The 16,326-nt window shown below is 40.6% G+C and overlaps 1 protein-coding gene across 1 annotated transcript in view; it reads left to right on the forward strand.

The window, feature by feature from the left end:
- The window catches only part of ANK2 (ankyrin 2), a 169,248-nt gene that overhangs the window by 26,008 nt on the left and 126,914 nt on the right, over positions 1 to 16,326 (forward strand). Inside the window, exons 3-4 of the mRNA XM_063136104.1 lie at positions 5,526 to 5,624; positions 7,210 to 7,308. Of these exons, the coding sequence (XP_062992174.1) occupies positions 5,526 to 5,624; positions 7,210 to 7,308 (198 nt within the window). The remainder of the gene's footprint in view (positions 1 to 5,525; positions 5,625 to 7,209; positions 7,309 to 16,326) is intronic.

Consider the following 16,326-nt stretch of genomic DNA (forward strand, 5'->3'; position numbering starts at 1 on the left):
GTGCATGAGCTTCAGGGTCATCAGCTACCCTTCCCCTCCTCCTTGGGCATGGCCACACCTGGATAAACTGTGTGTGTATGTTGGATTCAGTCTTAATCAACAATTTCATTTCAAACTGTGGTTTATGGTCCTGGTTTGTTTCCCTAAATCATAGTTAAGAATAGATTAAGAAAAGTTTTGGCTTTGGATGTAATGATAAACCAATTAATTGAAAATGGGAGCAAAATCTGATCTCAAAGCCACACTAGAGGTTAGGGAAGCAGGGACCACGTGAGCCGAAGACGTATGAATGTAATGTTAAACCATAGTTCAGTATTACAAGCAAACCAGGGCCGGATCTACACTAGTCTTATACCGTTGCTAGTGTCCCTTTCTAACGTAGTTCTCTGTATCGTTTCTCTGTATCACGGGACACACTAGCATGACTTACGTTTTGCTGCAACGGAACTTCAGGGCACATGGTTCAATTGTTTCCATTGTTCTCCCTCTTCTGTGAGAGCTGCTGGGTTTGCTCCGCCCACTGCCTGCCTCATTCCTAGCTGGAAGGGTAATAGTCATAAGCACACACAAACCCCCTCCCAAAACACCTTAACGCAAGTCCCAGGGAATTGCCTGAATGCGTAAGAGCCAGCCACCTTGCTGAAGCTAAGCAGGGCTGGGTCTGGTCAGAGTTTGGATGGAAGACCAAATTGAAAAGTTTTAGCAACAGCCCCATTTAAGCCCCACTGGTCATGAGTTTGGGACTTTGGACCCTTGTTAATTTTCCTGCAGGGAGCTACAGCGATCCTTTGAGCACTCCTCAGCTCCTTTGCAAAGAGAGGAGAAATGTTAAAAAAAAAAGTCATAAAAAATCAACTGATGACCCAATTTGATTCAAATTTGCTATTTGAATTACTGTGCCAATTTTGGTGTCTTTATCTATAAAGCTTACGCAGATGTAAGCATTTGTTTAAAATCCTGCTCCTGCGCCCACAGCAGCGGCTGGGGCGAATCTTTTGCAAAAGGAGCACAATTAACGCTGGATGCATGGGACTACTTCACAATCAAAGCAGATTCTAAAGTGGAAAACTTCTGAGTCCTTTGCATGCAATTGTCAGTGAGTGCACAGTGTAACGCTGGTGTGATTTATCTGCTGTAGCAGATAAGATAGCAAACGGGGTGAAGGAAGGAGAACAGGAAGTGGGTGGAGCAAACCCAGCAGCTCTGGGAAAGGGAGAGGAGAATTACCGGTAGGACGAGGCACATGAATCTGTTGCCACGTTAGAACTAAGAAATAGAACCTGTAACTACAACTCATTTGCAGCGTTGGAGACCCAGGGTCACGTGACGCTGTGCATCACAGTAACCCATTCAAAACGTTAGAATAACACCAGTGTAGATTCCCACCAGGTCATTGTGGTTCTCCACCATGCCAGAAGTTTGTTTGTTTGTTTCTTTATTTTATTTAAAACATTTCTTGTCCATCCAGCAGCGCAGAAGAACTCCGAAGGTTTTATTCAACAATGAGTTTTATTCAACAATAAAACTCATAATCAAAACAGGCATGGTAATAAAAACAGTAAAACACAATAAAAACAGCAACATTCTGAAAAACAACAAACACCAGCGTAAAATAAAATTTGCAGTAGATAATCCAGTCTGATAATAAGGGGAAGGCCGAAGTAAAGTAGTACGTGTTCAGGGCCTTCTTAAAAGCTTGCAATGATGGGACTTGGTGGACCCCCGATGACCTTATTCCAGAGGTGTGGGGCCACTATGAAAAAGGTCCCCTCTCATGTGGTTGCTGGCTAACTGCTCTCACAAGTGGGCAGATGAGAAGGGCTTGAGAATTCACACTGCTGTAGGATCCTCTATATGGGCCAAAGCTTCTTCTGTTACCCCACTGATGTGGGTAGAAGCAGCATTGTTGTGGCTTCCACAGTAACATGTGACCCAGCCCTACAGTTGGCTGGTGTTGTTATTTCTGACAGCAGTGCCTGCCTGTTTTGATATTTCAATATAGGTCCCCTGTTCTTGCCCCCATTTTGTCAAATGCCTATTCTGCAGTGGGTCTTGTGTATCTTACAATAGGCTTTTGTATCTCAGATTTATGATGTGCCATTACTTCATTTAATGTGAACTGGAATGCCACATGAAGTTGTGAAAATCATAAATCACTGGTATTTTTAGGTTAGTGAACAGCATTTTGGAAATGTCAATGCACAAGGTTCTGCCTCCTTGCTAAATTGTGCACACAACCTGCGTCATGTAGCATGCTGTGCCTTTAAGCTGTGCAGGCTAGCTGGCTTGCACTGCCAGCAACAATCCCTGATACAATACACTTAAGCATGAAACCTTTTATCTGATCACAGGTGCAAACACTATGCAAATTTATTCAGAAGTAAGCTCCACAGTGGGGCTTACTTTAAATAAAACATGGAAGGGATCAGACTGCAAGTGAGAAAACGTTGCATGTAGAATTCACTAGAGCTATGAAGACCATGTGTAGATATAGCTTCAGTGTGTAGGTTGGATTCCATTCTGGCAGTGAAAACTATGGGATTCCAGTATGTAACACAAATATGCAATATTTATTTGTTTACAATATTATTAGTATTAGTATCCCGCCTTTTGCCCAATACTGGGCCTCAAGGCGGTCTTACAAAGTTTAAAACATACATTGTAAAACCTAGGAAAAGAAATGTAAAAAAAAAAACTGTTAAAATACACAACAAAATTATAAGTCATTAACATAGATGGAGGACCAAATTACTCTCCAAAGGTCTGCTGGAACAAAAAAGTTTTAGCCTGCTTCCAAAAGCCCATTGAGGAGGGAGCCAGTTTAGCTTCCCCAGGAAGAGAGTTCCAAAGCACTGGAGCAGCCATCGAGAAGGCCCTCTCCCTTGTTCCCACCAAGCTCGCCTGTGAAGATGGTGGGACTGAAAGAAGGGCTTCTCCAGAAGATCTTAAAGCACGGGCAGGCTCATAAGGGAGAATACGGTATTTTATATGCCGCTTCCCATTCAAGAATTTCATAGTGGAATAAAACCACATTAAAGTACATTTAAAAAACAACAACGTACAAATAAATCACAGCTGGTCATTCAGGGGAAGCTTCCTGGAGCAACAACCTTTTCAGGAGGCGCTGGAAAGAATACAAGGTTGCCTGACCTCCAAAGGTAGAGAATTCCATAGGAAGGCAGCCACCACACTGAAGGCTCTTCTCCTGGTAGACTCTGATCGAACCATAGCTCCATGTGGAACTACCAGGAACATGCCCTTGGATGACTTCAGTGACCAGGCAGTTTGATAGGGGAGGAGGCCCTCTCTCAGTTATCCTGGTCCCAAGTTGTTTAGTAATATAAAGATTACTAAAGAGCAGTAAATCAGTATAATGCGTTACTATGATAGCATTTACTTGAGACATAAGAAGACATCTGCTCACCTTACTCACAGGTACATTCTTTCAAAATCAGCAGGATTACACTATGAGTTTATTTTGGCCTTTTCTACTTTTGGGTCTGGTCTCAGGCCTTAGCTAGACCTAAGGTTTATCCCGGGGTCATCCCTGCCTGCTCCTGGGATCCCCTTTGTGTCATTTACATGAACAGGGATGAACCTGGGATAAACCTTAGGTCTAGCTAAGGCCTCAGTCTTGTTACTGAGAACTATTAACTCCAGCTGGAAATCATAGCAATGAATTATCCATGGGGATTAAGAAATAAGTGTCCAGAAGGCTATTCACTTCTCAAGATGATCTTATAATTAAATTACCAATACTGTACTACCTTGAATATATTGGATACTGATTAATGATGTGCTCACTAAGACTCAGCATCAGGCCCTACTTTAGAGTAGATATTCATTTCAAAATATTGTACTATATTGCCCTGTTCCTGCGACCCCCAACCTTGGTCTATTCTTATCTATATACTAATTGAGGGGAAAATATTTGAAAGGTGCTCTTCTTCCACAGGGAAAAAAACCCCCCAAATATGTACTTGCCAATTCTATGGCAGCCCCCCCCCAACCTTTTTTGGGTGCATTTGGAAATTTAAGAAACTGCTGTGGGAACCACCATAAAGTGGCTTGCATGGAGGATTTGGCTAGTCACATAATGGCTGCCGTGGGGGTGTGGCTTGTCAAAAGTGAGCTATAAAGGTGGAGGAGAGAGACATAGTGAGGCTAGAGGCTGGGAGGAGGGAAACAGAAACCTAACGAGGTGGGGAGAGAAATAGAGGATGGGAAGAAGGGCAAAAAAGCAAGGGAAGAACAAGTAAAGCTAGAGGCTAGAAAGGGAGAGGAAAGAAGACTGCCTAACATTTCCCAAGGTTTTTATTTTTAAAAAAAAGTGTTTGGAAGGTGGCAGGAAGTGGAGTGCTTTGTGGGCACTGTTGGAGATCGCCGCAGGTGCCATGTTGGGGACCCCTGTCTTACAGCGTCTTGGTTCCCACACCTAATGAATATGCCCAGCAGTGTCCACTAAGACCAAACAGCCAGCATAGGAAGTGGACAAGCCAAGTAACCGTGAACACCGAAAAGGCTGAGGAGACTCTTCAACACTTGAATGGACAAAAGTGGCAGACACCCCATCCGGCTCAGACTCTTATTCAGGGGTTCAAATTTGGAGATTTAAATGAGAGCTCTGTGTGAGCAGTCCCTTATACATTTTCTGAAGTCTATGCTGTCCTTTTTGAGATCACTGATGGTAGGAGAAGAAAAGGACATAGAAATCTTTGTTTACTAGGCAACTTCTGATGTATCTTTATGTGTCCCTCTGAGCCTCCATGCACCCATCCAAAGCGCTGGAAAGTGGGTGTATAAAATATAACATGTCAAAGGTTCTGTGGTGCCGTGGCTATGTAAGGTCATCTGTTACTGACATATAAAGAGAGTTTGTATAATTTGGGAATAATTTCTTACAGTGTGTGCAAACATTTAGAGAGATGTGTGGGCGTTTGTTTGATGGAGGTGACAGATACATGGTTGTGTATGCATCAGATCTGGGATCTGTAGCTTCCTAGGTGCATGACAAGTGTGTGGCCATATATGAATAGAGGGAATACAGGGTTCCCCAAATTATGTCTGTTTTTAATAGCCAAATACTATTTTCACCAGCCAGCAAGAATATAGCAAAAGTGCCTCTGAACACTCAAAGAGTTCCTTTCCCTTTTCACTTGACAAGTGGCAGCTCTCCCACAGAATTAAGGAAAACTGCAGGTGCCATTGTTCCTCATAAGTCTAAGCCTTCTGCAGTTCTCTGACTGAAAATTGAACACTGCCCCTACCTTCCTGGTAAGCCCCTGGACTGCACAGCAAGCTTCTGTTTTCAAAAACAGGCTGAAAATGCTAGGAGACACAGGCTGGGTTCACACGTAATGCTAACCCACTGTGGGTCACATTTGGGAGTGACACATGTGAAGTTAGCGTGTTGTGTGAAGGGTTTTTCCTGCCTATGATTGTTAATTTACACCACTATATTATGGATCTTTCCTGAAGGGCCAATAGGAGCATGGTGGCTAACAATGTAATTTCTTTGCTTACAGAATGGACTCAATGCTCTACACCTGGCTGCCAAGGAAGGCCATGTCGGGTTGGTTCAGGAATTGCTGGAAAGGGGATCTGCAGTGGACTCTGCTACTAAGGTAATATATTTACAGTGCCATTTATTTTATATTGGGAACATTGAAATAGAGAGAGCGAAATTCTATTTGTAGCTGCATCAACTATGAATTAGAGTATAATAGGCAATGGTTCTGAAACATGTGCTTCAGTACCCTAGTATATTTCTCACACACTTTCCATTTGTCTTGTTACTGTGCACTTTTCTTCCTTCCCACTCATCCTAACTAATATTAACTTTGAATCCCATAAGAGTGCAAGTGCAAGTTTTTGTGGAGCCTGCAGGCCTTACCAAACTCACACATAATGTCCCAGTTTGTATGTAACGCTACATGAACGGGCCTCTGTAAGCCTGAGCCCTCTTCTTCCCACACAGCTGGGAGGAGGACATTACCAGGATTCATTTTCATTTTCTATGATTCCTGGCTTGTCCTTGCATAGTACTTTTAAAACTCTAGTTCCTAAACAAGCCAGAAACAAATCCTGGATTGTTCTGCTCGTTTGTTTACCTAATTAGAGTTTGTTTTCAACCTGGTTTGTACTTAACAGACAGCCAGGAATCATAGGAACTGTAACTGAATTCTGATTAAGTCCCAGCCACATGGCAGAAGGGGAGGAGGGCATACATAGAAAAAAAACATTGCACTCCTATGCTGCAGACTCACAGAGATGGAGGAGGACAGTAGGCCATATAGTCTACAAATCCTTTGTTAGGAGCAAACCCAGGTTAACATTGGTGTAGACATAACACCAAACTATGGTTAACAGTGGGAGGGGAAGGCCAGTGAGAATTCATGCTCAAAATGGAAGAGGGTACATGAGCGAGCGTGAGATCTTGCAGCTTCCTCCTCACTTCTGAACCATGTAAGGACCAGCTCCTGTTACATCTCCACCAGCCCTTATTATTAGCTTTTACCATCTCATGTTTTAACCTCTTGCCCTTTGGGCTTTGGTTTCCAGAAGGAAAATCGATTGGGAATAGAACTAGGTTCAATGCCTGTTGTCATCAGAGTAGGGTAGGAAAGACCCCTGTCTGAAATGCTGGCGCACCGCTGCCAGTCAGTATAGACAATACTAAGCTATAGAGGCCAATGTTCCTAGGCACCCAGCTGCACTTTCATTTTGTGCAAGGAGCAGGCAGCATGAGACAAAACCAGTTCAGAGGAATAATTTCATTGCTTTGCTTGCCTTCAATTCTATACCTGTGAATATTTTGTGTATAAATGAAGTGCATGCTGACAAAAACATTCTAGTAATGTATACAATGAGAGGTAGAGTATTTAAATAAGTGCCCCCCAAATTAAGGATCTCCCTAAAGAAAAATGCTCACCTCTTTTTCTAAATATCAACAGGATATTTCCTTTCTTTTTTAAAAAAGGCTTTGCATAGGCTTAATTTTATAAATTATATTGTAAGTGAAGAGAATGTTGTTGAATAGTTTTTGAATAATCAATACTAATATTTTAATCAATGCTATTTTATGAATGTGATTGATTGATTGATTGCATTTCTATACTGCCCAATACCTGAAGCTCTCTGGGCAGTTCACAAAAATTAAAACCATGAATTATACTTATTGTAAACTGTATTTTATCTTTTACAAAGCAGAAAGGTAATACTGCACTGCACATTGCATCTCTGGCTGGACAAGCTGAAGTTGTCAAAGTTCTAGTTAAGGAAGGAGCCAATATTAATGCACAATCTCAGGTATGTTGACATTTCCTCTTGTATGAAGTGGTCTATGCCTTACATTGTCAAATTAACTGAAGGTTAATTGGTCACACACACACGATGAGGTGCCCAATTTATTCTGCACGGTGGAAAATATTGAAAATTTACCTACAGCTGGAGTGCAGTAGCTATATTATATAGTTTGCAAATCATGCTCATTAGCATTCCATCATACCTGGCTGAAATATTTCTCTCGGTGTTCAGATTATGAAACCATGAGTTTTCTCCTTGCGTATAGAACCTGACCTTTTGAAATTTAGAGTTCAGCCAGGAAACCTTCAGATACACAAATGAATTGATGACAACATTCTTGAAGTCAGACTTTTCTCTGTTTCTCCAAATATACAATGTTTGACGCTTTAAAAAAAAAGTATAGTGCACAGTTGAATAGGTAAGAATAAACTGACTGCCCCTCTAGAACAATGATTTTTCGAACTGTGTTCCTGGAAACCTTGAGTTTTCTTTGGACGCTTATCAGAACTTTCTTAGTGAGAAGATCAGTTATGACCTCATAGATGGCCTACCTACCACTATCCATCTTTCCCTGTCATGTGCAACCACCACAGAGTTGTTGGTGCTATGAGGCAAAATATTCAATCACATTCATCATTTCGTGAGGAATGGACAATCGTTAGGAATTGTTAGAAATTGTTAGAAATTAGCCTCCTTCCTACTACTTTTCAGTGCGTTTAGCCATTGAGTGAAGTTGTACCTATGATCAAACATTTGGCCAAAGAAATACAAATAGAGTGAAGAACTGCCTGCAGAAAGGGATTTGCTGGTTCATTTTGAGTCTACCCTCATGAAATAGTGATTACTGCCCATAAGAAATAATTGGGAAATCCAGAAGAGCTGTGATTGGGCAGAAGCAAATCCATGGGTTATGTCACCACTGTAAAGTTGTCCATGGCTGTTATACTGTATTGCTGTGTGTGAGAGTAGAAGATGACATTACTGCAGTGTTGTTCAGAGTTATTGAGCGTATCTACATGAGGCATTTATCATGTACTTGTAATTGTTTACTCGCGGAAGTTCACAGGACCTTTTCATGACATTGTCTACCTCCGATGCCTCTCGGGTTGTTTTCAACGGATAACCTGCCATTTTAAAAGTCATTGAAAATGCGATAATAAACTTAAATCACATGATAAAGCATCATCATCTGCTGGCAGTATCAATGAAACATATGATAGGAACTAGGAAAAACAAGGGGGTAGAGAGTGTGAATTTTGCCTATCGTAAAACATGGAAAGACTGCGGAAGAGACAGCCACAGTAAGGCTGTGGGATTTTCACTAAATGTGGAAAGTCTCATTATCTAGTTTGGTACTGGTTTTGTTTGTTTACTTGTTTGTTTAGCGAAACACAGTCGGGGGTGGCTGTGAAGTAGTTAATGAAAAGAAGAATACTTCCCTTCATTAAATTTTCTGCATTTTATTTCCTTCTAACCTCACTGTTATGTACCATATGTACTGTATATAAAACTGAAACTCCCCGTAGTCCTCCATGAATCTAATAAAGCGGGCTATAGTCTATGAAAGTTATGCCAGAATATATGTATTTTTAGTCTTTAAGGTGCCGCAAGACTCTTTGTTTTTGTTGTTCTTGTTTTGCTGTTAATAAAGTTTATTTGAGTTGATGTTCATGCAGAACATGCAGAAGATGGAGGCATATGGAGACAACAGATGGCAGATGGAGACAGCAGCAACAACAACGAGTCCTGTAGCCCCTTAAAGACTACATAAATTATTCTCTCATAAACTTTGGTGGGCTATAGTCCAGTCCATTAGATGCATGGGGGCGGTGGGGGTGGGGGGCTTCCCTGCAGTGGAAGCCTCCCACCCCCTTTGGAATAAGTTGCCATCAGGGGTTTCCCATACTCCATCATTGCAGTCTTTTAAGAAGTCCTTGAAAATGTTTTATTTTACTTTGGCTTTCTCATGATATGGTAGCTGCTGTTGCTTCTGATTTTTATTGTTTTTATGGCTATTTTTGTTGTTTTATTGTGTTTATGTTTTTATAACTTTTAATAACTTAATAGTTGTGTGTTTTATTGTTGTAAGTTACTTTGGGAGGACTTCTGCTCTGGAAAGTGGCCGAGAAATATTTTAAAGTTTAAGAAGGAAATACAAAAATAAAATGTGGGTGGCATATGGGAAGCAAGAATATGTGGTTTTTTCCTTCAAATTTTGAATGTTTAATATGAGTTATAGGAGTCGGTGTCAGTATTCAGGTACCCTCCTAAGGGTCTCTATAAGATAAATATCCAAGTGGGGTAGTTGATGCACTTTGTCTCTACTGCACATGCATGTAAATGAGTGCATACAGTAATGCAATGTACAGATGGCCATTTTACATGCAACAGAGGCTTATCATGACCATAGTGTAAGACAATTATGTTCTTCGGTTATAGGATTATTTACTTAATTTTATTATATTTACGTTTTGCCTTTCACCCAGGAAGTAAAATCTCCCCATTTTTACCCTCACAACAATCCTGTGAGATAGGTTAGGCTGAGAGATAGTGGCTTGCACAGATCATCCAGTGAGAAATTTGCTGGTCCTGCTCAGGCAACAAAATATCCTGGGCCAGCACTGGCTGTATATGTATGTGTTAGTGAGTCAGTCTATATAGGCCGGATCTACACTACTGCTTTAAAGCGCTATAAAACTGTTATAAAGCGCTTTAAAGCAATAGTGTAGATCCGGCCATATGTCTATTTCTTGCATGTGTGAGAGAGAGAAAGCGAGGAAGAAAGGATGCTTTAAAGTGTGTCTGTTTTTTCTGTATCTATGTTCTGTATGCTGTAAAATGGAAAGCTTGTATTTGAGTTTTCTACCATAGAAGAGATAGTAGTCTTTTGCTTCCAGGAAAGCATGGAAGATGGTTTACACTATAATAGGTAGTGAAAATGTTTTTGCATTGCTATTGTACATTGTTGATTGTGTGTATGCACAAATATCATGTGTGAATTCAGTATTGGGGGAAGAGTAGCAGAGGAACTACAGGAAGCTAGCTCCCAGACCCATCATGGCCTTGATCTGGCCCTGCCTCCAATGCTGTATGTGAAAGAAAGTTTTGAGGAAAGGGGTAAAGAACTGGCATCTTGGAATGGCCTGAGCTTATTTATTTGGCTCAGATTAAGAGAATCATTTCCAAATCCTTCCCTATTCTGCAATACCACATAGGCCATAGCTAGACCTAAGGTTTATCCCTGGATTGTCCAGGGGTCAAACCTGTTCATCTAGGTGACACACAGGGAATCCAGTACTCAGGCAGGGGCGAATCCTGGATGATCCCAGGATAAACCTTAGGTCTAGCTGTGGCCTAAGAGATGATATGAAGGTAGAAAGTCTAGAGATGTGGATTATAGCTTCTTTTCAGATTCAGTACCTTTGCTTTTCCCAATAAGTTAGTATAAATTTCAATTTTGCCATTGTAAATTAGGGTCAGAGAAAGGTTCACATGCTGCATTAATTTATTTCCTTTCCTTTTATTATTTATTTACTTCTTTCATTTCTATAATGCCCAATAGCTGAAGTTTTCTGGGTGATTCCCCTGTTGCATCATACATCGAATTTCAAACTTGAGAGGAATTCTGAGCATACAATGGGGTGCTGTGAATTGTGTCTTTGATGCACAATCCACCAGGATGTTCTCCTGCACAAACAGCATTGAAATGAAATCGACCTGTGCAAGAGCCACATTCAGATCAATAGGACTTGATCAGGGAAATGTCCCAGTAGGTTCCGACCTTGGTCTTTCATTTAGCAAAACTAAAAAGTCATCCCAAACACACTAAAGCCGTAGGGTGCTTCCAGACAAGGCTTTTATTATGCTGTCACTCTGCATGACTCATAGAGTTTGAGGGAGGCCTTGTTGTCATCATCTTCCACTTGTAACCCTCCCATGTTTTCCTACCATTTCTTCCATTTTTCTTCTTACCATAGAAACTTAGTTAAGTAGAGAAAGATAGAAAAGCTTAACCATGCCTTCTGACTGGAAGTAAGAGGAGCCCTCCTTCTGGAAGCACCCGTGGTCAGGATCAAAGTGTAATATTAATTAGCAATAGTTATTCACAAGCCTAACTACAAAGCAGTGTCTGCAATTGTGTTCTTTTCTCTTTTACATGGAAGGAAATGCCGCAGTATCTCCAGCAGTATTCTTTGATCTATTTTCGTAGCTGCTGACTCACACCAGCAAACAGAAGAGGCTTCAGAAAGGGAAAGGGTAGAAAGGAATTTACAAATCATTAAATAAAAGGGCATCTGTAGTCAGATGGAAACGGTTAACCTGTATGTGGCCCCACTGGAGTTCATGACACTAAAGGCTCTCAAAGCTACATATAGAAAAATGATATAGGCATCTCTACAAGCACCAATGTTTATGCAATATTATGTGTGTATGGGGGGAGTAAGGCATGCTCCCAGGTTCAAAGGAATTTAGAGTAATGCCACATTGTTGATTCTGTTGCACTTCAGAAGTTGGAACTGATATGAGGAGACCCATGTATATCAATAGGTGTGTGTATGTGTGGTGTGAAGAGGGGTTGTCTGCAATACCTTCTTTATGTCCCTGCTTTGTTCACTCTCCCAGACATTCCATATACTCTTCCAGACTCTCCATATACTCCTCCAATCACATTATGCACATACCCATTTACCAACAACACTTTTAGATACAGACCCATTTACACACAACACTATTAGATACGTACGCCTCATGCAAACTACACACCATACCATACATCGTCTAAAAGTTGACCAACACTTTCATACCTGAACCCTTACCATTGATAGCACACAATTCCATCTTTTATTAGGACTTGTGAGCTTTTTCAAATTCTCGCAGTAATTGAAATATGTATAGATATTCTCTAACACCTCACAAGCTGCAGCAATGGAATTTTTACATCTAAAAGCAATGGGGATTCCAAGCCCTGGAGGCTCTGCCAAAGTCATAAATGTCTTTTTCTTTTATTATCTGCTTTTTAGAGTAAATTAACAAAGGTCCTGTCTTTCTGAAAGTGTTTATGTTCTTTGCTTTAATGATAGTCGTTAATTTATCTGTGCTCATATCAAGTGCCAAAAAAGGTGATTTTGACTTTGCAAATAGATATTTAAGTGGCATGGAATTAAATGCAAGTGGCTTAGCTATCTATTTATCTATCTTCTACTATATTGCAAGGTAGAAATGGATGACTTAGTACAAATGGACTTATTCATTGCACACTTAAGTCTCTCTGACATTATAAATAACACAGACATTAATCTTCATAGGTTAGCTGGGTACCAAGCAAACTTGTGAATTGTAGTAGACCTCAGTTAGCCTAAGGTCACACTAAGCTACTATTAATTAATGTAGCTTTGGTTGTTCTTGTATCAGGCACAGGGTAGGGTGAACTGTAGGAGGAAGCCCATTACTGTGTTTTATTATAAGGTTACAATAAGAGATTGTTTGTCTAGATTTATGGTCCCACAATTGATTCATAGTGGGCAGAAGTATTACATAATAGGATGAGCACATTTCGTCTACTGAAGATTCACAGTGCATATAACGCAAAGGAATTACTAGACACAGGAAGGGAGAACAAAGAAACAGAACAGAGCAGCATGAACCTAACAAATCCCTTTAACTTTCTCTGCTATTTTAGCTGTCTTATTCATGTCTACCGATTATTCCATAGTTGGTAGAGAGGAATTTGTCTGCCTGACACATCATGCCTCGGTGTGGCTTATTTAAGTCAAGATGAGTCGTGAGTCCACAGGCTATCCTGTATATTCAACCATGGGTTGTTGTGTTGTGCAACCTGGCTAGCGAGGGGTATGCATCTGTTAAACAAGAACAAGCCATGGCTTACATGTCAGTTAAACAACATGGCCCTAGAACAGGGCATGGTTATGTGAAGATTAAACAACTCTCTCGTAATCCATGGCCTGTTAGGGTTATACAAGGGTTGTTTAAGTCTCACATAACCCTCGCCAGACATGTTCACAGGACATGACAATCCAAGGTCATGGGTGGAATTTTCAGGATGGTGCGGCCATGACAGCTCATCATGGCTTAAATAAACCATGACATGTGGTGTGAATTCAGTCAATGACCTGGTTCACACTATCAAAATAAGCCACCATTTAAACTGTGGTGCATGCCAGGTCCATTCAGGGCTGTTGTAGAATCATTGGAAAGTTGTTCTCCCTTCCAAGCCATACTTTCTGGTTTTGGGCACTACAAGCCACTCTCAGGAAGTGATTATGTAAATCGTGCCTGTTTTAAATAATCTATGATGACTTATTTTAAGTTGATTCATCAACTTAACAGTCTTCCAGAATTTAAGAAAGCCATAAAGGCTGATCTCTTCCGGCAGACCTAACCAGTTGAATTTTAAGATGCCTTTTTAAATGGTGTGCTGTTTTTAATGATGCACTGGTTTTAAACGTTTGAATTATTTGTATGTATTTTATGGTGTTTTTATTTGTGTTGTACCCCACCTTGATCCATAGGGAGAGGCGGGTAACAAATAAAATTATTATTATTATTATTATTATTATTATTATTATTATTATTATTCTGGCTCAATATCTTTGGCAAAAACCAATGTAGCAAATAGAAATAGAAAGATAAGAAATTGGGAAGGGAGGACTGATTCCCCTTTGTATCCCCTTCGTATCCCCTTCCTCCAATTTAATTGAATGATGGGGAATGCCATGGTTTTGTTTTGGTAGTTCGAGGATAGCTGCTTTTCCCTTGTCCCAATTAAATAACTACCACAAACTTTTTTGGGTTTAGTAGTTTATTCAAAAAGATCTAAAACACAGTGCCAATGTAAAAGTAAAGTCATTCGACGTTGCCATGCATTCTTTTAAAAAATTCTGAATCCTATTTTGGTGAAAAAATGCCAAAAATAAAATATCATCTTCACAGGGAGCATATAATTATGATTCCAGTTTTTCAGCACATTTATTCGTAGCACTAAATGTTCCAGGCAATCTCTGCAGTCATTGTAACAGATGTTTGGTCCTTGAATTCTGATCCAAATTGAATTGACTCAGAGAATAAAGACACCCAGACTCAAGGCATAGATATGCTGTTTCTGGAAGTGTTATTGTGCTTTATCAGTGGTAGTCCAATTACAACCCTACCTGGGTGATGATCCATTCTCTGATGCCCTGCTGTTTAGATTACTGAAGTGCTGCATCCGACCATTGCGATCATATTATGTCAGTGATGTATTTTTCCATTGCCTTCCGGTTCATTTCTCAGACGGTTTTAACCTGTAAACCCCTTCATTGAAGGGGACCATAGAGACTGTCTCTTCCTATATGTTTCCGCTTTGAGTACCCCTGCATATTGAGATTCAGTGGGTGGCTAGTCATGAGTGGGCACTCTCTGTGGTATTCCCAAAATTGTGGAATGCCTTCCCTGGAGTGGTCTGCCTGGTGCCAACTTAGTTGACTTTCCAGCACCAGATTAAAACTTTTTATTATTATTCTTTTAGGTCTTTTAAACCTTTAGCTTGCTACCTGTTTTATTCCTAATGACATAAATGGATTCATTTAATCAAGTGACAGGCCATTAACACACACACACACACACACACACACACACACACACACACACACACCCTTTTCACAGTTCAATGAAGCTCTAGCCATAGGCATCCCATAAACCAATTTTCAAATAATGGTAGGAAAATAATAAAAAATAGTTATGTCTGATTCAGTCGTAGGGGGTTAGTGTGAGCTCCTGCCTGTGCCACAATTCCTTCCTCCCTTTGCATATTTGACTTTGGTGCTTCTGTCATGGTTCGTTAAGCCACAGTCTCCCTTGCTGTTAGAACCAGGAAACTGTGGTTTAACTGCTGCTTACAAACCAGGATGTGAAATCAGGATCAGATTGACAGTAGCCCTGTTCAGATGTTATGCCTGAATAGGAAATAGCAATGCACTCCCATGCACCAGCCCTGCCCCATCCATCCCACACCCAACCTTCCTACAATAAGTAGGAAAACCTGTAGGGGCATGCTTTATTGGGGTCCCAGTCATGGGGAGGTTTCTACACACATTCAATCAATCCCTCTTGAGATCTTCTCACTCATATGGGAAGGGCAGGAGTGGAGAGGGTGGTTCTGGCATGAGGGGAATGTTATGGGCAGGGCTAGCACACAGCCTAACCCCCTACAAGAGTTGGAGAAAGCTAATAAGGTTGTTACAGCTGAAGTAGGCTTTCTAGAATTCATACAGAATTCATCCTCTTCCTCCCGGGACGTTGCGTGCTGCGTGTAAACTGAGAGGGGAAGATCTCACGATCATCATATCGCGAGATCATCCTCCTCCACTCCCCTTGTCTAGTCATGCCCAAAGAGGAAGGAAAGAAGAAAGTTGCTAGCTGCAACAGTAAGCATCCCATCTTGACATTCATTTGTTTGTTCATTTATTTACAATATTTCTTGGACGCCTTTCAAGATAGAAGCCCTCCTAAGGCAGCTCACAACAATAAAACACATAACCATTAAGATATTAAAAGCGATAAAAACATGAACACAATAAAAATATCAATAAAACCAATGACAAAATCAGCAGCAAAAATAACAATAACAGCAATCATAAAATAATAAGGTAAAATAATATGTTTTCAAGGCCTTCTTAAAAACCTGCAGTCGTGGAGCATGATGAACCCCCAATGGCAACTTATTCCAAAGGTGTGGGGCCACTGCAGAGAAAGCCCTGTCAAGTTTGGTCAAAACAGCACCCACCAATTCACCATAAGAGAAGACAGAGTTACTTTTTATTCTGGCAAAGTGCATAAGCACAAACTTCATGAACTCTTTTTGACACAATGAAGTCACCAAAGAGAGGCTTTGTGATATTGTTTTAATGTGGTAGACATTTATTTTGAAGGGATGCTTACATTGAGAGATCTGGCACTTAGAACTGTTTGCCAAGCCAATCCCAAAACAGTTTTGTAAAAGTCAGGTTGAACTTTAAAATAATT

The sequence above is a fragment of the Elgaria multicarinata genome, chromosome 10 (genome assembly GCF_023053635.1).
Source record: "Elgaria multicarinata webbii isolate HBS135686 ecotype San Diego chromosome 10, rElgMul1.1.pri, whole genome shotgun sequence".
Classification (NCBI taxonomy): domain Eukaryota; kingdom Metazoa; phylum Chordata; class Lepidosauria; order Squamata; family Anguidae; genus Elgaria; species Elgaria multicarinata.